This window comes from Chiloscyllium punctatum, chromosome 42 (assembly GCF_047496795.1).
Source record: "Chiloscyllium punctatum isolate Juve2018m chromosome 42, sChiPun1.3, whole genome shotgun sequence".
In the NCBI taxonomy this organism is placed as follows: domain Eukaryota; kingdom Metazoa; phylum Chordata; class Chondrichthyes; order Orectolobiformes; family Hemiscylliidae; genus Chiloscyllium; species Chiloscyllium punctatum.
The window spans coordinates 13,053,395-13,078,563 of NC_092780.1; the positions used below are offsets into that span (position 1 = coordinate 13,053,395).

Below are 25,169 nucleotides of genomic sequence, written 5' to 3' on the forward strand. Positions count from 1 at the left end.
ATGCTTCCTATGATATACCCATCCAGATGCCTTTTAAATGTTGCAATTGTATCAGCCTTCACCACTATCTCTGGCAGGTCATCCATACACACCCCATTCTCTCCATGAAGAAATGGCCCCTTAAGTCCCTTTTATATCCTTATCTAATCACCTTAAACCTATGCCCTCTAGATTTGGACTCCCCACCTCAGGGAAAAGACCTTGGATATTCACCTTATCCACGCCTCTCATGATTTTATAAAGCTTTATAAAGTCAGCCCTCAGCCTCTGACACTCCAGGGAAAATAGCCCAGCCTATTCAGCCTCTCCCTATAACTCAAACCCTCCAATCCTGGCTACATTCTTGTACAAATTTTCTAAACCCTTTCAAATTTCATATCTTTCCTATAGCAGGGAGACCAGAATTGAATACAGTATTCCACAAGTGGCCTAACTAACGTCCAGATATGAAGGCCAGTATTCCATTAACTTTCTTGACCACTTGCTGCACCTGTTTGTGGCATTTTTAAAGAACCCCAAGTCTTTTTGAACTTTCATAATATTTAACTTTGCACCTTCTAAAACGTAGGTTGGAAACGGATAACTTCACACTTGCTTATATTAAAATTCATCTGCAACAGCTTTTCCTATTCACTTAATATATTAATATCTGTTGTCAACGCTGACTACAATGCTGACCAATTTCATGCTGTCAGCAAATTTGATTGTTTGACTTTTTATGTCATTATCCAAGTCATTCATGAATATTGTGAATAATTGAGGCCCGACACAGATCCCCGAGGAATGCCACTAGTCATGTCCTGTAATTTGAGTACTTACCCACCATTTCAATTCTTCTGGCACTCATCCAATTTCATATCCATATCAGTAATTTGCTCTCAATACTGTGGGCTTCCACCTTAGCTAACAATCTCTTGCGTGAGATTTTAGCAAATGCCTTTTGGAAGTCCATATGAAAAATCATCTGTTTACTTACCTCTACCCACCGCCTTTGTCACTTCTTCAAAAATCTCTGAGGTTTGTCAGGCATCACCTACCCTCAAGAATCTATGCTGACACTCCCTGGTTAACTGAAATTTTTTTTGAGGTGATCAGTTACTCTATCCTTCATAATATACTCCAACAATTCCAGATGTCAGGCTAACAACCTCCTTTAATACCCGCAGATGGAAACCTTCAGGTCCTGGAGATTTGTCACTCTCCAGTTCCATTTATTTCCCCAATGTGGGGAGGCAATGGCCTAGTGGTATTATTGCTGGACTGTTAATCCAGAGACCCAGATAATATTCTGGGAACCTGGGTTCGAATCCTACCGTGGCAGATGGTGGATTTTGAATTTACTTTTAGAAAATCTGGATTGAAGAGTCTAATGATGAACATGAAACTATGGTTGATTATCAGAAAAACCCATCTGGTTCACTAATATCCTTGAAGGAAGGAAACTGCTATCCTTAGCTGGCCTGGCCTACATGTGACGCCAGACCCACAGCAACATGGTTGACTCTTAACTGCCCTCTGGGTAATTAGGAATGAGCAATAGGTAGCAGTGCCATCACCTCATGAATGCATTTTTAAAAAAATTGACGATTTACTTAAGCTAATTTTATTCACTCCTACTCTCCAGTCCTCTTAATTTCTTTGGGACTTCCAACAACCTATCCTCCTCTTCTGCTGTGAGGATACATGGGCTGCAGCTGTTCAAGAATATAGTTTACCACTACCTTTGCCAGGGCAGTTAAGGATGGGCTACTGCTGGTCTAGCCAGCGATACCCACTTCTCACGATCAACTAATAAAACAAACCATCTTCTTTCATTTCTTCTAAAGGAACGAACCATTACCATTTTACAGTATGTCAGCAGTCCTTGATCCAAGTAGGTGACAAATGTTTTTCTGAGCCTGCGTTATATGTTTCAGCAGGTCATTCAAATGTAGATGCCTTCAAACCTAAGCTGGGCTTGCTCACACTCAATGTTCAAAGTGGCAATTTAAGACTAGGAACCTTGGATGGTGATGCAGTTCATACCTCAAAAGAGCTACAGCTAATTTAGTACAGATCTTGGAATTGAACTGAGAGCCTGGATTTTTTAATATTTCAGTTCTATTTTGGCTTTATCAAATTGAGCCACGCAAGGAAAAATATTTTTAATTGTGCTTTTAAATTGCTTCATTTTTGCTGATGCAAGTATCATCCATGTAGAAGTTATCTGTACTTGTTGTTAAAGAGGTGGAAACAGTTTGACAAAATTCATTTCCACAGCCTTTTGAAAAATCATTTTTGCTCAGTATACAATTTTGCTAAAATCAAAACTGGAAGATAAAGAAGGAAATGGAAAATGAATTAGCTACAGGGTATTTACAGATTTAGTGTGTTTATTTACAAAATATTAAAATCTAAATCTAAAATACCTAGCTGCTGCTGTGCTACATTTTTTGCATGATATTCGAATGCATTCTATGTTTACATGAAATTGGTATGCTGATAGTATACCAAGAACTGAAAGATTTTATGCAAATCTTTCACAGTTGGGAAAAACAATCAAAATTTATGCTTTCATTGTCTTTAATGAACTTTAAGAAAGCTTTTGCAAGTTTCTTCAAAGTTCAATAATCAATATCACTGTCATCTTGATCTTCTTTCAGGCACAGGTCTTTAGCTTTAAAGAGTCAGAGGCAAGAGACTTCTTACGAAACCAAGGCGGACACATATGGTTTAGTGATACATTAAATAGTAACTTACCTCACTCAGTCAACAGGGGAACTGCGGTGGTAAAACTGTACTAACAGACCTCACACAGAAGGAAAACTTGTGGCTTTTTTGAACTCAACAGATTTTTTTTAACATCACTGACATTTGTGGGGAGATTCACTACTATTTTAACATTTGAAGCAGGATTTTGACATTAGAAAAAAATATATTTTGCTGAGATTGTTGTTCATATGTTTTGAATTATGCCTGATAGAGAAATACCCCCTGAAGAGTCATGTTGAAGCTATTTTTTCAGGCAACCCCTCTCTGAGTGATATCAAGAGCCAGTGGACTCTGCAGGTCGGCACCACAGCCTCCAGTCCTAGCATAACAAGATACAATGAAATGAAGTTATGTATCTCTAAATAGTGCTGCCAAACTGCAAATTTTTATGGGCTGTTCATTTCAGCTAGAACATCTGTGTCAGCATGAAAAGTCCACCAGGTGCAGATACTGCTTTTCCCATATTTTAGACAGGAATTAGGTATTACAAGATGAGTGTAATGAAGGCTGTTTCAAATACTTTGGCAAATGCTTTGGAATGCTGCAATTTGTGTAATTAGGCCAACCTTGGCTTGATTTCAGTGTTTTTACAACAGTCTCTTAATTCATATGCAAATGAGATTTTTTTGTTACTGTTAATAAGGGAATGCTATGCACTGCTCATAGTCTTAATGTTTTTGACATGACGAATTCCTGAACAAGCATATTAACCAGTAATACAACAGCAAAATACTACAGAAGCTGCAAATTTGTAATTTAAAAAGAGAATATTGAAAATACTCCACAAGTCAGTCTGTATCTTTGAAGATAGCAATAGGATTAGATTAGATTAGATTCCCTACAGTATGGAAACAGGCCCTTCGGCCCAACAAGTCCACACCAACCCTCCGAAGAGAACCCACCACGACCCATCCCCTTACCCTATATTTACCGCAACTAATGCGCCTAACACTAGGGGCAATTCACCTAACCTGCACATCTTTGGAATGCGGGAGGAAACCAGAGCACCTGGAGGAAACCCACGCAGACATGGGGAGAATGCGCAAATCCATGGGGATTAAATGATTCAAGTTGATGATTTTTCATTAGAACTGGGAAAGAAAAATTAGAGGTTTTAAGCAATGACAAAAAGCAAGGAAAGGTTGGTTGGAAGGGGAAAGAACAAAAGGAAAAGCAATTAAATTACAAAGGGGGGGGGGTGGTGACTGCAAACAACAAATGCCAATCAACCAATGCATTTCCCTTATCAATAGTCTGCTTTTATACAATTTGACTTTAAAATATTAGGTAGAAATCTTAATCAGTTCTCTTATTATAATTACCCTATAGTAATAAAAGTAAAGGGGACCAGGCTGTCAACATTGATGCCAGGTTCACTGGCCATAGCTCATCCAAGTGCCTCATAATGGGCCAGAAGCAGAACAGGAGCCCTTTTAAAATATACTGAACTGGAAAGAAACCCAGGCAGTCAGTGCAATAGTTCATCTATTGCTTTTCACTGCCACAGTCACCAACCTGAGTAATTTTACCAGCAAAGTGCCCAAGAAATTTAGTATATTTATGTTTTTCAAACCATCTGTTTCCCTTGTCATCCACTGGGATGGGAAATGCTAGGTCAGGCTTCGTATTCTGCTGTCAAGGTCAATCTCTTGACAGGTGATCACTTTTCCAAGCCCAGTCTTATTAGCTGTTCCTTGCTGCAAAGATGCTGCACTCCGTTGCTGTCAAGAACTCTATTCAAGCCCAACCAAGGGCAAAGGGACTGAGAGAACGAACATAATCAAGTCTGAGTAATAGTTAGTACGGTGTATCAAGTTTGGGTCTAATGAACACACGAGTTCAGCACTATCTCAGAAGTGAAAAAATAACTAGCAAATGAAGGTCAGTTTAGTTTAATAGGTTTAACAGCAGCTCATCGGATGTAAGTAAATAAACCCAATGACCTTAATTTAGAGTGCTTCAGGTTCTAATGGCTTATAATTCATCAAAACTCTGAATCAAGATTATCTATGAGGTGACCACCCAACTAAAAATGCTCAGGAATGCCAATGTAATATGAGGCATGGTCCTTCAAGAAATGAATAAAAGCCCGATACCAGGCACAAAAAATAGTCACCTTGCCTTGCAATCAATAATGAAAACTTCAAGGACTTAAAATAACTTGAGAATCTTAATGCCGTATCTCCAGTACTGCTAAGCTTCCCTACTGTGTCTAAATATAAACAGCTTAACCCTTTGACACAACTGACCTCTGTCATGGGATAGTAGAAAAGCCAATTACTGTGCATTTTCTAAATATAACATAAGCACGTCCTCGTACAGATTGAACCCCTTGTAATACAGTTAATCTAATCCACTCTCCGGAATCTCCACCAACACCCCCCACACCACTCCTCTTCCTTTTAGGTCCTCAGTGCAAACATAGCTCTCAAACCAAGCTGTGGTCAATCCTCCTAATCTCCTAATTCTTTCATTCACTAATGATTTCCTTCCAAAGCCATTAGCTTTGCTTCCTGTGGCCTCCTTTATCTTCTTTAGCTACAGTGCACAAATTCACTGGGAGGGGACCAATTCAAGACTGATCTTGAGCTTGAATGATCCAGAAGTTGGACTTAAATGGAATCTGTTTTTTAGCATCCCAAAACAATCTATATCGCATGTTATAAATAAAGGATAGTGTGAATGCCAACTAGGATTAAGATTGAAAACTCTCTTTTTCAGTCTTTAATAGGCTACTATTCAGCTGCTGCTCGAAGGACTCAGAATTACCCCATTGCCCCCTCTACAGTTGGTGTTTGATTTGTCATACGTACGCCACATGTTGACTGGCTCACTTGCAGTTGGATTAATCCCAGCGACAGTGGGATAAGACCTTCAAATGGTCCAAATTGGCTGTTTAAAATTGGCCTCAATTGGAGACAGGGAAGGAAGACCAACCATGTGCCTTCTTGCCCACAACCTAGTTGCGTAGATGTTGGAAGGTGAAAATGTTTGGGTTCACCAACACCCTGCCTAATCAAATGTTCATTCAGCCTCCAAGATCGCCACCAACGAGAGCAGATAATTCCACTCTACCAGGTGATTCCTTTAAATTGGCACTGGATCATCAATGATTTTACGATTCCATATAAAGCTTCTAATGTTTCTGAACGCAAGACCTCTGCTTTTCTTTCAGGCATGACTGACTAGACTACCTAGCATTTATTGCCCATCACAAATTGTACTTGAGAAGGTGCTGGTGAGCTCGCCTTTTTGAACTGCTGCAGTCCATGGCAGGGTACGTAAACCCAATGCTGTCAGCAATGGACTTCTAGGACTATGAACTAGTAAAATGCATTGATATAGTTCCAAGTCCGGATGGTGCATGGCTTCAAGGGGAGTTAGCAATGCTCCCATTAATCTGTTGCCCTTATTCTTTTGGGTGGTTGAGGCTGTGGGGTTGTAATAGTGCTCACCTTTTCACCTCTTAAGTGCTGACTTGTTTGTGGAACATGTTTGATAAAAAGCACTGACTTCTTGCCAAAATGATAATTTGTCATGGGTGAGTTAAAAATCAAATGGCAGAAGTTGCTATCATGGTTAACTTTAAATCTTGTCCTTAGCAATCTCCACACTTAGTCAATGTTAAAAAGGAGCCATGCAATAGGGATTAAGAGTAGAAATGGCCTTTCTTCCCCCTTCCATTGTGTAAACGTTTGAGTTCAGAGCAGTTGAATAACATTAAAACTGGAATATTCATTGCAAACAGCAAAGGGCACTTGTGGTACAGTGATAGTGTCCCTTTGAGCCAGAAGGTCTGGCTTCAAGTCCTACCTGCTCCAGTGATATGTCATAACATATCTGAACAGGTTGATTAAAAATATCACAGCAAACAGCACAGTTTCTCACTAAGACACAGAGGAACAAACATGGTGCTATCAGCCCCAAACCTGTCACTTTGTAAAGACTGTTGTTGCCAGTTTTGATTTAGCAGCAATTCTCAAAAATGCTAATAAAGAAATAATGGGATGGAAGACATTTCAGGATCTGATGTTTTCTAGCCAAATGCAGAAGCTGAAGAAATGGCAAATACCTTAAACTGATTTTGCAAAGCTCTCAATTTAGAAATACTGCTCTGAGGTAAGAAACTCTCTTATGGAACCCCATTAGTTAAGCAGCAAGGTGAAGGAAACCGAGTTTAAGTGATCAAGTCATTTATGCACAGAAGGAAGCCATTCAGTCCATCAAATATATGCCAGGTTAGAGACCTATTTATTTGAAATCAGTTATGGGGAAACTCACAGAATCTTTACTTGGCACGAACAACTTGACTATTGCTGATTGAAGGATGCTCTGGTCTCATTTTAAAATGAAATAAGGTTCTGTTAATTTAGATACAATTCCTTTTGCTTAGGGACTCAGGAAGGAAGAAACAATCTTAAAAACAGGGCTAAGACATTCAGAAGCAAATGCAGAAAGTACTTTTTCAAACAAAGAATAGAACCTGAAACTCTCCTGCTCAAATAGAACTAGATGCTGAGGCAAGCAGTACTTTCAAGACGGAGGTAGATTATGCTCTAATTAATGAAGGGTATCATGGGAATGGAACAATCATAGGCAAATGGGATTCAGGTAACTATCAGTTATGATATAATTGAATGGCTCAAGTGATTGATTAGTTTCCACCGTTTGAAATGTTCCTGTGTTTCCACCGTAGAGGCTGGACAATAATGGTTTATGTCTTATGTAATACTAAAGTAGTATGGCTCTATCAGAGATGCTATCTTTTAAATGAAGTTTTTAGCTAATACATTTTCTCCATGGATCTTTGCAATTGCAAGGCAAAATTTACAAGATGGTCAGAAAATGTTGCAATGTCATTGAACCAAAGGTCATTTTAGCCCAAACCAACGACCACATTCACAAAAATCACTGAAAAAACTCAGTCGGTAAGTGGAAATGTGGTCTACCTTTACTCTTCCATCCCAGATGTAATGAAACCAGCTACAGCACCCCCAAATAACATCCTGGTTAAAGATCACCATCAAGTCTATACTGGGAGCAGAACTGCTGAAACCACTGAAAACAAGGACTCATCATGCTGAGAACAATGTTGCAGTTAAACAAAACAAAACTGAAACAACAGGACAATGTAAGATATTGTAGGAACACAATGTATGATACTGCAGGAACACAGTGATTAACCTCAAGGACAGATTGAAAAAAAGACTTTATGGTAGCAAATGACAATTTCCATAATTGGCAATAACTGAAGCTCCCATTACAAAGGTATAAAAAGGAAGATGACTTTGGAAATAGCTAGAACCGACAAGAAGCATTTAAAGAAGAGGTTGTATGAATGCGCAGTTTTATATCTTGGTAAGTGTATCTGCTGTTTTGAAATCTGCGCACCTGAGTTTCTTTTCGGGTCTGAACTGAATTACAGTAACTGATTCAAACTGACCTGCGTTTACACGCTGATTAAATTTGTAAATTATGTATAGTTGTTTCCTGTGCCTGGCCACTGCATATAATTAGTTAATCTAATTACATAAAACAGTACCCAGCTTGAAACATGGGATGTCTTGTAACAAGTGAAGCATCTGATTTATAACAGGAAATCCATAATTTAAGGCTTCTCAGACTACATATTAGTGAATTGTTACTTATGAATAAGGTGAGTGGAGATTCAATACTGGAGAATAGGAGTACAGTTAATATCTAAGAAAGCTTAGTGATACGTAAGGCATTATGGAAGTTCATCTTAAAGTTGTGTCCCCAAATTCTCAAGAGATTCAAGGTATTCTTGTTTTGTCTTACTCATTTGGGGCTTTTAAAGAAATTAAATGAGGTTTCAACTTGATGAACTAAGCGAAGCTTTGCATTGTATCTTTAGAATTTACAAGCATGATCAACAAAAACCTCAGTAACGGGAAGTGCTTGAAGGTCTTCTGCCATCCAAACAACCAACGGTGTTTTCTGATTACTCTGTATTGACTGCATCCAGGTCAAATTTTCTTTACTACTTTGATGTAAGGGGAGTAATAAGGGGAAATGAAGAGCTCTCAATTATAATGGGGAGAAAGGATTTAGCAAAATTTGAGATTAATATGAAACATAAGCATTGCCTTGCATGTGAGATATGGGGAATATCAGCAGCAAAAACTTATTAATTTCTTTTAAATGCAATGAGCTAAAGTTCTATCGATGCCAATAGGTTAAATTTCACAGAAGTATGCAAGTTATCTGTTTCTATGTGTTTTAATATACTTGTATTTTCGAAGGAAGCAAATTGTATATAGTTAGACAGGCCTAAGGTATTGTTATTCTAAGGTAGAAATGGTATAAGTTGAAGAAATCCTTTCTGTTTTCAATACAATGTTCGCAAACTCGAAATCAAAGAGGAGTAGACAAGATCCATTCAAGCTGTAACTCACTGTGATAGAATTTATGTTCAGTTAATGAGGTAAATTACGTATTAATTGATTGAAAATTTTTACATTATTTTTATTTTAAGTTGAATTGTGCAGCAAGTCCTAAAAACCCAGAGGTCATTTTGCACCCTCATTAATTGTGTAAGGAGTTAAGATAAAGTACAAAGGGAGGTGTGAAGATCAGCTACAGGATAACATTTTGTTTTAAATCAATTAACATTCTTTTCAAGCAAATATGTTTGAAGCTTTTGCATTGGCTGACTTCACCATCCATCCTTCTAAAGATTTCAAAGCTTGCACAGCCAAGAAATAATCTGCATCTTATTTCTTACCTCCCAATTGTTAATCGCTTAAATTTGTTTGAATATTTACTAATAAAATTTCACTAAATTGCAATGCTGAATATATGAGAAATTTTGCCATACTAGGAGATTTCTTTAAGTGATCATTGGTCATTTAAATGGATATTTAACCAACAACACGAATCGCGGTGGCAGAAAGAAACTGGAAAAGAATTAAATGCATATGTTGCAGATTAACCCTTTTAAGGGCTCTTAAGAAGAGCCACAATGGATGTCCGGTCCTTTATTGCAGGCTACATGTATGTCTTTCTTCTGACAAAGAGCATGAAAAGAAGTGTGAAGGAACCCTAAAGAAACAGAAGTAACATGGGTACAACCTTTAAATATATCAATCAAAAATCAAACCAGTGGAAGTGAGGTAAGATTTCGAAGAATAGTTAATAGCTTTATTTTGCAACTGGTTGTGTTACATTGAATAAGAAACATGCACTTTGCAACCTGGTCACTACTTTATATATTCTGACCATGCATGGGGTGATAATCACAGATATCCACACACGTGCCGGTCTTTTGATCAGGTAGCCTAAAAGTTACTTGGATTTGAGATTACATGTTGCATGATTTTTCTATCTGTGGAAACGATACCTTGTATGAGAGGCAACTAATATGTAGAATGCTGAATGGACATATACTGAGGAAGATGTTTTAAATACATTGATAATACCAGTACATCATATAGCTAATGTGCCTCATGTGACTGAGTACCTGGGTGATCATGCTGGTAGAGGTGGCTAAACATGCCACAAATTTGCAATGTTTGTGTTAATAGCAGTCAAAGTCGTATAGCATGGAGACAATCTGTTTGTCCAATTAATTTACGCCAAACACATATCCTAAATTAATCTAGTCCCATTTGCCAGCATTTGGCACATATCCCTCTAAATCGTTCCTATTCATGTACCCATTCAGATGCCTTTCAAATGCTGTAACTGTACCAACCTTCCTCTGGCAGCTTAGTCCATACATGCACCACCCTGTGTGTGTGGGCCCCTTAGGTCCCTTTTATATCTTTCTCCTCTCACCTTAAACCTATGCCCTCTAGTTTTGGATTTCCCCCACTCTGTGAAAAAGACCATGACTATTCATCCTATCCATGCCTCTCATTATTTTATAAACCTCAAGAAGGTGACCCCTCAGTCTCTGACGCTCCAGGGAAAATAGCACCAGTCTACTCAGCCTCTTCCTATAGCTCAAACCCTTCAACCCTTGCAACATCCTTGTAAATCTTCTCTGAATCATTTAAAGTTTCACGACATCTTTCCTATAGTAGGGAGACCAGAACTGAACACAATATTCCAAAAGTGGTCTAACCAATGTCCTGTACAGCTGCAACATGTTTTCCTAATTCCTATGTTCAATGCACTGACCCATAAAGGCAAGGATACCAAATGTCTTCTTCATTACCCTGACTCCACTTTCAAGGAATTATGAACTTGGACCCCAAGGTCTCTTTGTTCGGCAACACTCCAAAGGACTTTACCCTTAGTTATATCAGTCCTGCCCTGATTTGCCCCACCAAAACGCAACACTTCATATTTATCTAAATTAAACTCCATCTGCCACTACACTACCAATTTTGGTGTCATCTGCAAAACCTACTAACCTATACTCAGATCCAATTCATTTACATGAATGACAAAAAGCAGTGGATCCAGCACCAATCATTGCAACATACACTGGTCACAGGCGTCCAGTCTGAAAAACAACCTTTCACCAGCACCTTACGTCTCCTTCCTTCAAACCAATTTTGTATTCAAATGGCTAGCCTTCCCTGGATTCCATTTGATCTCACCTTGCTTACCAGTCTACCATGCGGAATCTTGTTAAACACCCTGCTGAAGTCCATATAGACAACTTCCACCACTTTGCCTTCATGAATATTCTTTGTCACTTCAAAAACCTCGATCAAGTTCGTAAGACAAGATTTACTACTCATAAAGCCATGTTGACTATCCCTAGTCAGACTGTGCCTTTCCAAATACTTGTAAACCCTGTCCCTCAGAATCCCTTCCAGCAATTTACCCAATACTGGTGTCAGGTTTACTGGTCTATAGTTCCCTGGCTTTGCCTTACTACATAATGGCATCACATTAGCCACTCTCCTATTTTCAAGCACCTAACCTGTGGCAATCAATTATACAAATATCTCAGCAAGGGACACCACAATTACTTCCCTAGCTGCCCACAAAGTTCTAGAATACACTTGATCAGAACCCACGGATTCATCCATCTTTATGCATTTTAAGATGTCCAGCACTTCCTCCTCTGTAATATGGACACTTTTCAAGATATCACTATATATGTTTCCAAATCCTTGAGCCTCCATATCCTTCTCCACAGTAAATATTGGCACAAAATACTCATTTAGTACCTCATTCATCTCCTGCAGTTCCACACGTAGAGGGGGTTGTTTATCTTTAAAGGGGTCCTATTCTCTGCCTAGTTACTTTTTGGATTTGCCTCAACCTTACTTGCCAAAACTATCTCATGTCTCATTTCTGCCCTTATATTCCTCCAGAAATTCACTCAATTCCAGCTGTTTATTCCTGACATATGCCTCCTTCTTACTCTTCATCAGAACCTCAATTTCTCTGGTCATTCAGCACTGCTTACACCCACCAAGGTTGCCCTTCCAACTAATATACTGTCTCTGGACTCTGGAACATACTGTCTCTGGACTCTCATTACCTCACCTTTGAAGGCCTCCCATTTTCCAACCACCCCTTTACCTGCAAATAGCCTCTCCCAATCAACACTTGAAAGTTCTTGTCTAATACCATCAAAATTGGCCTTACTCCAGTGTAGAATTTTAACTTGTAGATCAGGTCTATTCTTTACCATAACTATTTTAAAGCTAACAGATTTATAATCACTGTTCCCTCACTGACACTGCAGTCACCTGCCTTGCTTTATTTTGGAGAAAAGGTCAACTATGAGAAAGTGAGGACTGTAGATGCTGGAGATCAGAGTCAAAATGTGTGGTACTGGAAAAGCACAGCCAGTCAGGCAGCATCCGAGGAGCAGGAGAGTGGACGTTTGGAGCGGCTTATGTTTGAAACGTCCACTCTCCTGCTCCTCGGATGCTGCCTGACTGGCTGTGCTTTTCCAGCACTACGCTTTTTGACAAAAGAACGTCAGGTTTTACACCTTTTCCTGTAGGTACATCCAAATACTGAATAAGAAAATCTTTTTGTACACAGTTAACAAATCCCTCTCCATCCAAGCCCTTAACAGTATGCAGTCACAGTCTATGTTTGGAAAGTTAAAATCCCCTACTATTACAACCCTATAATTCTTGCAGATATCAGAGATTCCTTACCAATTTACTCCTCAATTTCCCGCTGACAATTGATTACATTAGATTAGATTACTTACAGTGTGGAAACAGGCCCTTCGTCCAACAAGTCCACACCGACCCTCCAAAGAGCAACCCACCCAGACCCATTCCCCTACATTTACCCCTTCATAAGACCATAAGACATTGGAGTGGAAGTAAGGCCATTCAGCCCATTGAGTCCACTCCGCTATTCAATCATGGCTGATGGGCATTTCAACTCCACTTACCCGCATTCTCACCATAGCCCTTAATTCCTTGTGACATCACCTAACACTATGGGCAATTTAGCATGGCCAATTCACCTAACCTGCACATTTTTTGGAGGAAACTGGAGCACCCGGAAGAAACCCATGCAGACATGGGGAGAATGTGCAAACTCCACACAGACAGTTGCCTGAGGCGGTAATTGAACCCGGATCTCTGGTGCTGTTCAGCAGCAGTGCTAACCACCGTGCCACCCTATTGGGGGCCCTACAGCTCTCAATAAGGTGATGGTTCCTTTCTAATTTCTCAGTTCCACCCAAGTAACTTCACATGGATGTCCTCTGAACATTATCCTCCTGAAGAACAGCCAAAATGTTACCCCTAACTAAAAACACCAGTACCCCATCTCTCTTGCTGCACAACCCCGCCTCATGCCCTGAGTTCATCTGCCTCACTGGTTAGGCCTCTTGCATTGAAATAAATGCAGTTCAATTTTCCAATCTTACCTTGTTTTCTGTCAGGCCCTTGCCTGCCTTGACTATTGGACTTGCTCCTCATTTCAACTGTACCAGCCTCAGACTTATTGCTTTTCTCTGTGTCTTTGGTGCCCCCATCCCCACCAGGGTATTGAACGGAATTGAATTTATTGTCATGTGTACCAAGGCACAGTGAAAAGCTTTGTCTTGCGAGCAATACAGGCAGATCACAGAGTTAAGTAACATAGATAACTAAATATTAGGTAAACAGCTGCAAAACAAAAACACAGGTACAAGCAAATGTTAAGAGTTTGTGAGTCAGTATTCTAACAACAGTAGGGTAGAAACTATTGTGAAACCGGCTGGTGCGTGTGTTCAGGCTTCTGTACCTTCTCCCCGATGGTAGAGGTTGTAGAAAAACATTGCCAGGGTGGGATGGATCTTTCAGAACGTTGGCAGCCTTTCCTTGACAGCGGGCCTGGGAGATGGATTCTATAGACGGGAGGTTGGCCTTTTTGATTATCCAGACCAAGTTCACCATTCTCTGTAACTGTCTCCAATCTTGAATGGTACAGTTGCCATACCAGGTATTGATACATCCAGACAGAATGCTCTCAATGGTGCACCTATAAAAGTTGGCAAGGGTATTCACCATCATGCCAAATTTCCTCAGCTGCCTGAGGAAGAAGAGACGTTGTTGGGCCTTTGTAACCAGTGCGTCCACATGAAGAGTCCAGGAAAGCTTGTTGTTGATGACCACTCCCAGGAGCTTGACATTTTCCACTCATTCCACCTCTGTGCTGTTAATGTGTAGGGGGGAGGCATGAATAACACCCTGTCAAAAGTCAATAACAAACTCCTTGGTTTTGCTGGTATTGAGTGTTAATCCCCTTCCAATTCAGGCCCAATCTATCCTTCTTGTACAGGTCGCTTCTACCTCAGAAGAGATTCCAATGATCCAAAAATGTGAATCCTTCTCCCCTGCACCAGCTCCTCAGCCCACACATTCGTCATCTCTATCCTCTTATTCCTAACCTCACCAGCTCATGGCACCAGGAGTAATCCAGATATTACTAACCTTGAGAAAGTATGTTTTAACCTCCTAATTTCCTAAATTCTGTCCTCAGAATTTCATCCTTTTCTCTTCCTATGTCATTGGTACCAACGTGTACAACAACTTCCTGGTGATCGCTCTCCCCTTTGAGAATATTCTGCACCCTCTCCGAGATATCCTTGATCTTGGCACTTGGGAGACAGCAGATCACTCTGATGTCTCGCTGTCGGCCACAGTACCATCTGTCAGTGCCTGTGACTAGCGAGTCCCTTGTCACAATCAATCGCTTGAGATCTGATGTGCCCCTTGTTACAGCAGAGTCAGTCTTAGTACTAGAAACCTGGCTGTCAGTGCTACATTCATTAAAGTCCAGCACCCCTTTACGTTTTCCACAACCACATACTATGACAATTGAGTACAACTTCCACTTCGTGCCATACTGGGCACAGAGTCAATTAGTCTTCTGCAAAGATTCTAGAAGTTTGCGAGCCAAGAAATTATATTGTGACCTAAAATATTTTTGTTTATATCACATGCCTTTTTAAAGGGCCATTTTGACAAAGCAAACTTTGGTTCAAATAAATATTTGTATTCAACACAAGGTACCATTTTTTAATAATGAGACATTACTTAGTGTTCCACAGATATTTGATATCATTGGATTCAGGTTATATAACGGGCATAAACTGTGGAAGCAAACACAATTTTGCACAATTTAAGGATAGTCACTGGCTCCAACAGTTATTTGGGCATAGGGGATGGTAATGAGCACAGATCTCTTGAAGAAACCCAGGGGTCCCAACGACCAATTCACAGATTTCCCACACCCTATTACATGCTGCAGCAACGAACAGGGGGAGAATGTTTCATTTGTTAAGCAAATTGGCAAGAAAGCCTATGAATTTCTCAATCATTAGTCTAAGTTAGAAGAATTTTGGAGCAGCTCAAAGTTGTTGGCTGGGGGGGGAATAATGAGAGATTAATGAGGAGAACACTGGAATGGCTGAGTCTGGAATGGATATGAATTAGAGCAACAGATGGATCAAGATAGAGGTGGACAACAGATGACATTCCAGCAGACGTTCTTTCTCATCTAAGGGGACATGGGATTAGAGGTTAAGCTCAGCAGCGTGAAATACATGGCGCAGTTGCACACAATTTAGCTTCAGCTTTCAGTTTACCTAATGCAGGGTGTTGGACAAGCAGTTTGACAATCAGAGCCAACGTAGGTACAATGAGTGGTGGGCAGGAAATGCTGGGAATCAGCAGCATATAAATATATACATACACGTTCAGATTAAGCCACTGATGGATAGAGTGTAGATGCGAAATAGGAAGGAGGCCAAGAAGGCATTTTTGTGGGACTTTAGAGCTCTGTGGATAGTGATTCCAAATGCAAACACAGGCTGATTTTTCTCTTTCAAAAACAGAGCACCTGAGGCCAAATTAAGTACCCTAAATCCAACCCAGCTGAAGCCAAGTCAGGCTCATTAACTAATCATTGATGAGTGAAGCAAGGACTTTCCACTATTAAGGAATTCAAACCTGGGTTCAAATTCCACTTGTTCCAGTGGTGTGCAGTAACATCTCTCTAATAGGCTAATTAGAAAACACCTAAATGGAAAAAGAAATTCTGAACTCCGACATCAATTAGAGCACTAAGTAATCAGGATGAAATTTACAGTTAATATTTTGATTGTATGAAAATGTACAAGATGAATAATTTAATGCATCAAAAACATTTAATTTTTAAAAGCATAAATTTGTTCCCGAGACACAAGTACATCTACACAAGTTCTCATCTATATGACTTTTACTTAAAATCATTTTGTCAGAGCTTTCTGCAATCTGTGCCAGAGGAAAAACTCAGATAAATCAGACTATAAAGTCCTGCCCAGTTAGCTGGAAAACTGCAAGTAACTTGCTAACTTTCTTATTACTCAAACCTTCTTCAGTCACACTTCTCCCACTATATTCATTTCAAGTAACACCATCATTTGGCACCACTCAAACCACAAATAAATTCAAAGCTCCAAACAAAAAATTCAAAGCTGCATCATCAATGTGTTCAATTCTAATGTTTAAATGAAATCTTTGCTCCGCTGCTGTCGAGGTGTTTGCCAAAAACTGTCTCTCTTTTTAAATCCACCAATGTCAGCTCGACGTTGGTTCTGCGCCAAACAAAATAGCTGAAAGACTCCCGAAAGAATGTCTCCCTTTCAGCTCAATAAATGTGACAAGAGATTAAGACATTGAAAAGAATCTCAAATTTTACTCTTCCTTTATTCAACAAAACATGTTGCTGCAGCCACACAGTCCTATTATGCACCAAATAAAAGGGTTGTGCCTTTTTTCTCTGCATCTCGAGATGAAGGGATGTCTTTTATCTTAATCATTCACCTTGCATGCGACAAGGGCACAGTTACTTTAATTCTTCATCTCAAAGGCAAAGAAGCAAAAAGCTTCTCATGTTGAATGGGTCTGAAAGACCCATTAACTTACTTCCTGAGAGACAAACATGCTTTTTGATAGATATTACAACACAGAAGAAATTAAAGAATTTGTATTATATTGTGCCTTTTTGCAATAATCATAACACACTTCCCATACAGTTAATAACTTTTTAAGTTGTAGTTGGTGTTGCCATGTAGGTGAAATATGGCAGTCATTTTGCGTACAGCTAGTTCTCCAAATGATCAGCATGTCTATTTTTGGTTGAGGAAAGAATGTTAACTACAATAATACCCTGGTTGTCTTCAAATCTAATCCTGAGTGCCATCGGACAAAATATATGTTGAAGGAAGGTTTTAAGGATGTTATCTCCAACAGTACTGCATTACTCCATTAATATACTGGAGAGTCAGTGTGTATGATTTGCTCAATTCCATAAGTGTGGTTTGATCCGAACAATATTCTCATTTCCAATTAATACTAGCCATGGAGCTCATTATTCAAAGCACAGCCATGGGAAAATATCACACGTCATTCTTAAATTCGACATGCCATGAAGAAATCATTTAACCCAATTTCCTTCATAGAGGTTGCTTATAACAATATGTACAATGGATACAATTAGTAGTCTTGAAAGTTTATTATTTAGCATACACTAACAAACATTCTAATGTGCATATTTTTAAGGGAATAATTCATACTGGTTCAATACAAAATATGAACATATTTTTGACACAAACTATAATGGATGTAGAATGAAGTGGGAACATATGGCAAGGTAATCTTTTAGAAACAGGTACAGCAAATAGCTATATCAAAGTCTCTCCACCCTAAAACTGCATCTAATTTTCACAAGTTGCTTTCTTTACTAGGATTGCTGTCTGTATAGAATACAATTGCCTTTTCGCGAAGGGTTGTCAGACAGTGGCAGTATCATTGTCTAACTCTTCTTCACTGGAAATAAAATATATCAAGTCCCAGATTCCAAAGGAAAGAATTCAATGATCATACATAGAGTCATTGAGTTGCTCAGCAAAGAATCAGACCCTTCAATCCAGCTCATCCAGGCATCCTAAATAAATCGAGTCCCATTTGCCAGCATTTGACCTATATCCCTTGAAACCCTTCCTATTTATATACACATAGAACATAGAAAAATACAGCGCAGTACAGGCCCTTTGGCCCTCGATGTTGCGCCGATCCAAGCCCACCTAACCTACACTAGCCCACTATCCTCCATATGTCTATCCAATGCCCGTTTAAATGCCCATAAAGAGGGAGAGTCCACCACTGCTACTGGCAGGGCATTTCATGAACTCACGACTCGCCGAGTAAAGAATCTACCCCAAACATCTGTCCTATACCTACCACCCCTTAATTTAAAGCTATGCCCCCTTGTAATAGCTGACTCCATACGTGGAAAAAGGTTCTCATGGTCCACCCCTTCGAAACCCCTAATCATCTTGTACACCTCTATCAAGTCACCTCTAAACCTTCTTTTCTCCAATGAAGACAGCCCCAAGTGCCTCAGCCTTTCCTCATCCGATCTTCCTCCCATACCAGGCAACATCCTGGTAAACCACCTCTGCATCCGTTCCAGTGCCTCCACATCCTTCCTATAGTATGGCGACCAAAACTGCACACAATACTCCAGATGTGGCCGGACCAGAGTCTTATACAACTGCAACATGACCTCAGGACTCCGGAACTCAATTCCTCTACCAATAAAAGCCAGTACGCCATATGCCTTCTTCACCGCACTATTTACCTGGGTGGCAACTTTCAGAGATCTGTGTACATGGACACCAAGATCCCTCTGCTCATCCACACTACCAAGTATCCAACCATTAGCCCAGTACCCCATCTTCTTGTTACTCTTACCAAAGTGAATCACTTCACACTTACATACATTGAACTCCATTTGCCACCTTTCTGCCCAGCTCTGCAGCTTATCTATATCCCGCTCTAACCTGCCACATCCTTCCTCACTGTCAACTCCACCGACTTTCGTATCGTCCGCAAACTTGCTCACCCAACCTTCTAGCCCCTCCTCCAGGTCATTTATAAAAGTGACAAACAGCAATGGTCCCAAAACAGATCCTTGCGGAACACCGCTACTAACTGCACTCCAAGATGAACCTTTACCATCAACTACTACCCTCGGTCTTCTTCCAGCCAGCCAATTCCTAATACAAACCTCCAACTCAGCCTCAATGCCATACCTCCGTATTTTTTGCAGTAGCCTACCATGGGGAACCTTATCGAATGCCTTACTAAAATCCATATACACCACATTTACTGCTTTACCCTCGTCCACCTCCTTAGTCACCTTCTCAAAGAATTCAATAAGGTTTGTGAGGCACGACCTGCCCTTCACCAAACCATGCTGACTATCCTTGATCACATTATTCCTATCCAGATGTTCATAAATCCTATCCCTTACAATTCTCTCTAAGACTTTGCCCAACAACAGAAGTAAGGCTCACCGGCCTATAGTTACTAAGGTTATCCCTACTCCCCTTCTTGAACAAGGGAACCATCCAGATGGCTTCTAAATGTTGTAAATGTACCAGCCTCCTCTACTTCCTCTGGCAGCTCATTCCATACATGCACTACCCTCTGCGTGAAAAAAGATACCCCTTAGGTCCCTTTTAAATCTTTTCCCTCTCACCCTAATCCTATGCCCTCTAAGTTTTGGACTCCACCACCCCAGCAAAAGACCTTGGCTATTCACCCTATCCATGCAACTCATGATTTTACAAACCTCATCCTCCAATGCACCAGGGAAAAGCGTCAGTCTATTCAGCCTCTCCCTAAAGCAAAGCCTCCAACTCTGGCAACATCCTTGCAAATCTTCTCTGAACACTATAAAGTTTCACAACATCCTTCCCTTAGTAGGGAGACCAGAATTACACACAGTATTTAAAAAGTGGCCTAACCAATGTCCTATACAGAACATGACCTCCCAATTACTATACTCAATGCACTGACCAATAAAAGCAAGTGTACCAAATGCTTACTTCACTATCCCATCACCCTGCAACTGCACTTTCCAAGAACAATGAACTTGCAGTACAAGGTCTTTTTGCTCAGCAACACTCATCAGGATCTTACCATTAAGTATCTAAGTCCTGTCCTGTTGCCTTTCCAAAATGCAACACCTCACATTTATCTAAATTAAACTTCATCTGCCACTCCTCAGCCCACTGGCCCACCTGATTAAGATCCCGTTGTACTCTGAAGTGAAATTCAGTCCACTGCACCTCCAATTTTGGTGCCATCTGCAAACTTACTAACTATACCTCCTATGTCTATATCCAAATCATTTACGTAAATGACAAAAAGCAGTGGACCAAGCATCAATCTTTGTGGCACTCTGCTGGTCACAGGCCTTCAGTCTGAAAAGCAATCCTCCACCACCACCCTCTGCCTTTGAGCCTAATTCTGTATCCCAATGGCGAGTTCTCCCTGTACTCCGTGCGATCTAAATTTGCTAGCCAGTCTATCATGAGGAACCTTGTCAAATGCTTTAGTGAAGTCCAACTGGAGCACATCCAAAGCTCTGCCCTCATGAATCATCTTCGTTATTTCTTCAAAAAACTCAACCAACTTGAGACACTATGTACCACGCAGAAAGCAGATTTCTTACATTAAAAATGCTGGACTATGATTCAGTATCAAAAAAATTACATGGGTCAATACACCATAATTCCACGCGTGGGGTTTACAAGTAAGACCAAAATCTGGGGACTCATGATTATCTACTGTCCAAGAGGTTGGTAAGCAAGAGTGAAACTCCTTACATTATATAAAAAAACATAGGCATGGTGGTAGGCCATTCAGCCCTCAAGCTTATTCCACCATTCAATGAGATCTTGTCTCATCTGTAGCCCAACTCCACATATCTTTGGCCCATGTTCTTTAATACTTTGCATAACAAAGAATTATCTATCTCAGATTTGAACTTAACAATTGATCCAGCATCCACCACCCTTTGTGTGCTGAAGTGCTTCCTAACATCTCTCCTGAATGGTCTAACTCTAAGTCTCAGACTCTTTGCCACAGTTCTGAAATCCTCAACCAGTGAAAATAGTTTACCTTTATCTACCCTGAATTTTCCTGTTATTAATTTGAAAACTTTGACTAGATCACCACTTAAACTTCTAATGGATAATGAAGGCTCCAATGAGAGAATACATTTTTTGCTCGGGTTAAGTGTATTTTTGGAATATCAGCACATGCAGTCATTTTTCGAAGTATTACTGCACCCTACATTAACGTGTAGTCATTTTGGTACATCTGTGATGTTAGAACACAACTACGTGACAAACACACCTCTTCCTGGCATCTGATGCACTTTGCTAATGTATAAACGTCAACCTCCAACTGTTCCCGTGGTGATAGGGGCTCACTTATTTTCATGAGGCTTGGATGCCCCCATTGATTCGTCAGCACCATTCTGGCAGGTGCTCTGGTGGAAATTGGCAGTGGATAGAAAAATAAACCATGACAAATTGTACCACTCCCCTGAATCTGGCATAGCAAATTGAAAATACCTCAAGACTTATCTCGTACCTTGCATCCTTCGCAAGCGCTGACTCCATAGTGGTAACCTGATGACTTGTCTTGGCAGACGAAGCAGGGTTTGTATACACGTGGAGGAGGGGGTGGGGAAGGTGGGCTGGGCACAATCTCTTCTGAGCTAGTACTCTGTGTTTCTATGGCTGAAATACAAAATAAAAGAAAAAAAAATCTGAGTTTAAACTTAAAAGGAATTCAGCAACATTTGAAGTTTGCACTGCACTCAATTCATGAACTCCAATAAGTGTAGGAACTTGAAACAAACAGAAGGCACATTTAGACAAATGTGTCTTTTTGACAAAAAGTACGATACAGCATGATGGCAAGTGGGAGCTGATCATTAGACCTTGAACAGACACCATCCAGTTAATCCTACCCCTTGGAGAATTGCATTCAAAGAGCGGGAGTGGGTAGGAGAATGCGGATTAATGTTGTTTCTCCATCCTCACTCGATTTCCAACATGAAAACGATAACAATATGTTTGTAAACCCAATATGAAGTGCTGTATGTGCACTCTTAAATTATAATGATTTCTACAGCCTAACTATACTGAGCACACATTTTCCATTTTTTCCTGCTTGGTGTAACAGAAAACAAAATGATTACACTTGCATTTATTTTCAATATACTGTAATTTTTTAAGTCTTGCCATTGGATGGTTTAGATTCTATTTTAGCTGTAGCAGAGTCTTCTACAAGATATTTTCTGCTTTCTTCCAATAGTTTTAACTTAAAGTTTAATTGCTCTATTTAAGTGCTTATGATCAACAATATTTTGAGATAACTGTATTAAAGTTTGCCATGATTTTCCAGCACCTCTCAACCTACTCAATCAGTTGCTTGCCTCTATCCTTGATGCCTTTGTTCCACAAGCCTATTTCTGTCCTTTCCCTTATCCACCAAACCATGCCAAACGGTTTTCTTCTGCATTTCTTTAGCTTCCACTCTATCTCCAATCATGTCCTCCTCATACCCCATCTCAACCATGGCACCCATCTCCTGATCTGAAGGATGTAAGACCACCATATTTTAAATCTTCCTTGGATATGGAGTGGTTGAGAGGGATGGAGAGTTGCATCCGAGTTCAGAAATAGAGAGACACCTTGTTACTCCCCATTTCTGAAATTTTAACCACTTCTCACAACCATCCGAAGTAATCTACCAAATGGGCAGAGCCTTTTCCATAAATATATTCTTATGCCTCGAAGCCAGGGATTAAGTGTTCAATTGTAATATCTGACAGAAGGAAGCAAGCACACAGTAAAAACACAACGTTGTACAAAGTTGTAAAATGCCTGAAATGAGAGCTCCGATTAATATCGCGTGTCTGTCATTTTCTAGTTATCAGTCAGCATAACCACTTCAAAATCCCTGCCTCAACTTGATTATAGTCTTTACATCTGATGGCAGGCTGCAGAATCATGTAGCAAGATCTAGACATTCAAAATTACTATGGGAGGGAAGGGAAAATTATTATTACACGTTCTTTTAAATCCTGCTGACAATGGGGGACAAAATGTTAGAAAAAAACACACCTTGGATAGCATTCACGGAGATGGGTTGTGATCCTGTGGTTTGCATCAGGGAACAAAATACTGATGGGAAGTACTGCTGCAACTGGATCATCCAACAAAAATTCCTGCTGTACAAAGGTTTGAACAGCTGGGCAATCAAACAGATACAGGAAGTAAAATAACAAGAGGAACATTTTCTCTGTTTGTTATTAAAGATGAAATCTTGGACCTCTGCAGTTGCAATTTTGCTTCAAACCATAAACTAAAATAACCTTTCTCTACACAAACAATTGTTAGATCCTGGTCAGTTGTGGCATTCCCACCTCCGGGTTAGAAAGTCACGTTTTTGTACCCACTCTGGCGATTATGCAGCTAATCCAAGCTGGCAGTCAGCACAGTACTAAGGTTTGGCTGGTGGAAATGCAGCATTTGCTTCAGATTGTGTTTCAGATGAGACATTAAACTTGAGGCCTGGCCGGTTCCCCCCAACAAAGATCCTGCATTACCTTTTGCTAAGCACAAGGGGATTTTTATTAGTGCCCTAGCCAAATTTATTCCGCAATCAGCACTACCTTTAAAACAATTTCATTGCTGCTGTTGTTGGGAACTAGTTTTAAGGAAACTGACTTCTGCGTTTCTCTGATTTAAAAACATGAACCACACTTCAAAAGTACTTCATTAGCTCTGATACGCTTTTGGATATACAGAATCCTGAAAGGTGCAATATAAAAACAAGCCCTTACTTACTTTACCTGAAAGGAAGACACCATCAATGCTCACTTGAGACACGTAATCTTGAGCACCATAGAGACATGATGTAGTTATCACTAAGTTGAAGTTTCAGTAGCTTGCTATTCACAATCTGCTTTCAACGGTCTTTTTGAATCTGGACGACCCAACATTACACAGAACCACTTCAGAAATCCAGCTGTCACAAGCATTGGATTAATTCACAAATTCTAAAGAAAACTGCACTCACATATGAAGCACCAATTTAAATTTCAATTATTTTCAATGCACTGAAGATAAGAAAATAACATGAAGGCGTATATCATCAGCTGATCTTCAGCTTCAACTCCACATTCCTACTCATTTCCCATACCCTCAATTCGCTGAAATATCAAAAATCTGCTAATCTCAGCCTTAAATATGTTCAACGATATAGCTTTCAAAATCCCTTTAGGGTAGAGAATTCCAAATATTCAGAACCACTTGAGTGAAGAAATTTCTGTTGATCAGTCCCATTGATCTGCCTGTTATTCTGAGACTATGTCCCCTTGTTCTAGATTGACAAGTCAAGAGAGGCATTATCTACTGCTAAGTCCCTTTAGAATCTTGTGTTTCAATTAAATCACTGCTCACGCTTCCAAACTCCAGGGAATACAGACTCAATTTACTCAACCTTTTATCATAAGGAAACAATCTGAGCACAGGAATCAATGTGAGGAGGTTGAAACATATAGATCAGTCTTTGCTCAACATTACACCTCCTTCTATTATTGGTTGCCCTGAAATGTCTCCTTTAATATGACTGCGTGTGTTCATTGTTACCTTATCTCGAAACTAAGTAGTGAGCTTTAGCAAGCTATTCACACATTTGAGAATGTAACAGACAAGATGAGCCTCATTTTCACTGATCATTTTAATATTTTCCAGCAGGGATCATTTGACAGTGATCAGGAGCACTTTTTGATTTGATTTCAACTGGTCTTTCCCCAAATGTTGAACCAACCTGTATCAATAATTCAGGACTGTTCAGATATCACATCTGGTGTGAATGGACAGCTTGATGCTTCTTTAAGTTAATTCTTAAAACTAGAAGATTCTAATAATTATAAGTATATAGAACAATTGCACAGAAATAAGCCATTTGGATCAACCATTTCATGCTAGTATTTGCTCTCCACTTGAGCCAGATATTTAACTTCATAAATTAATTGTCAGCTGTTAACAAAATGTAGAAAGCACAGAAATTAAAATATAAATTAATGCTGGGCCAATTCTTGCTCAGGTCGTAGTAGGTTAC

The 25,169-nt window shown here is 39.8% G+C and overlaps 1 protein-coding gene across 16 annotated transcripts in view; it reads right to left on the reverse strand.

Moving 5' to 3' along the window:
- raraa (retinoic acid receptor, alpha a) overlaps positions 1 to 25,169 on the reverse strand; it is a 571,472-nt gene that overhangs the window by 60,097 nt on the left and 486,206 nt on the right. For 15 of the 16 annotated variants that reach the window (XM_072561430.1, XM_072561419.1, XM_072561418.1 and 12 more), the window contains one exon: positions 21,624 to 21,772. The exons of the other annotated variant lie outside the window; for it this stretch is intronic. In XM_072561430.1, coding sequence (XP_072417531.1) covers positions 21,624 to 21,772 — 149 coding nt within the window. The remainder of the gene's footprint in view (positions 1 to 21,623; positions 21,773 to 25,169) is intronic. 16 annotated transcript variants of the gene reach the window in all.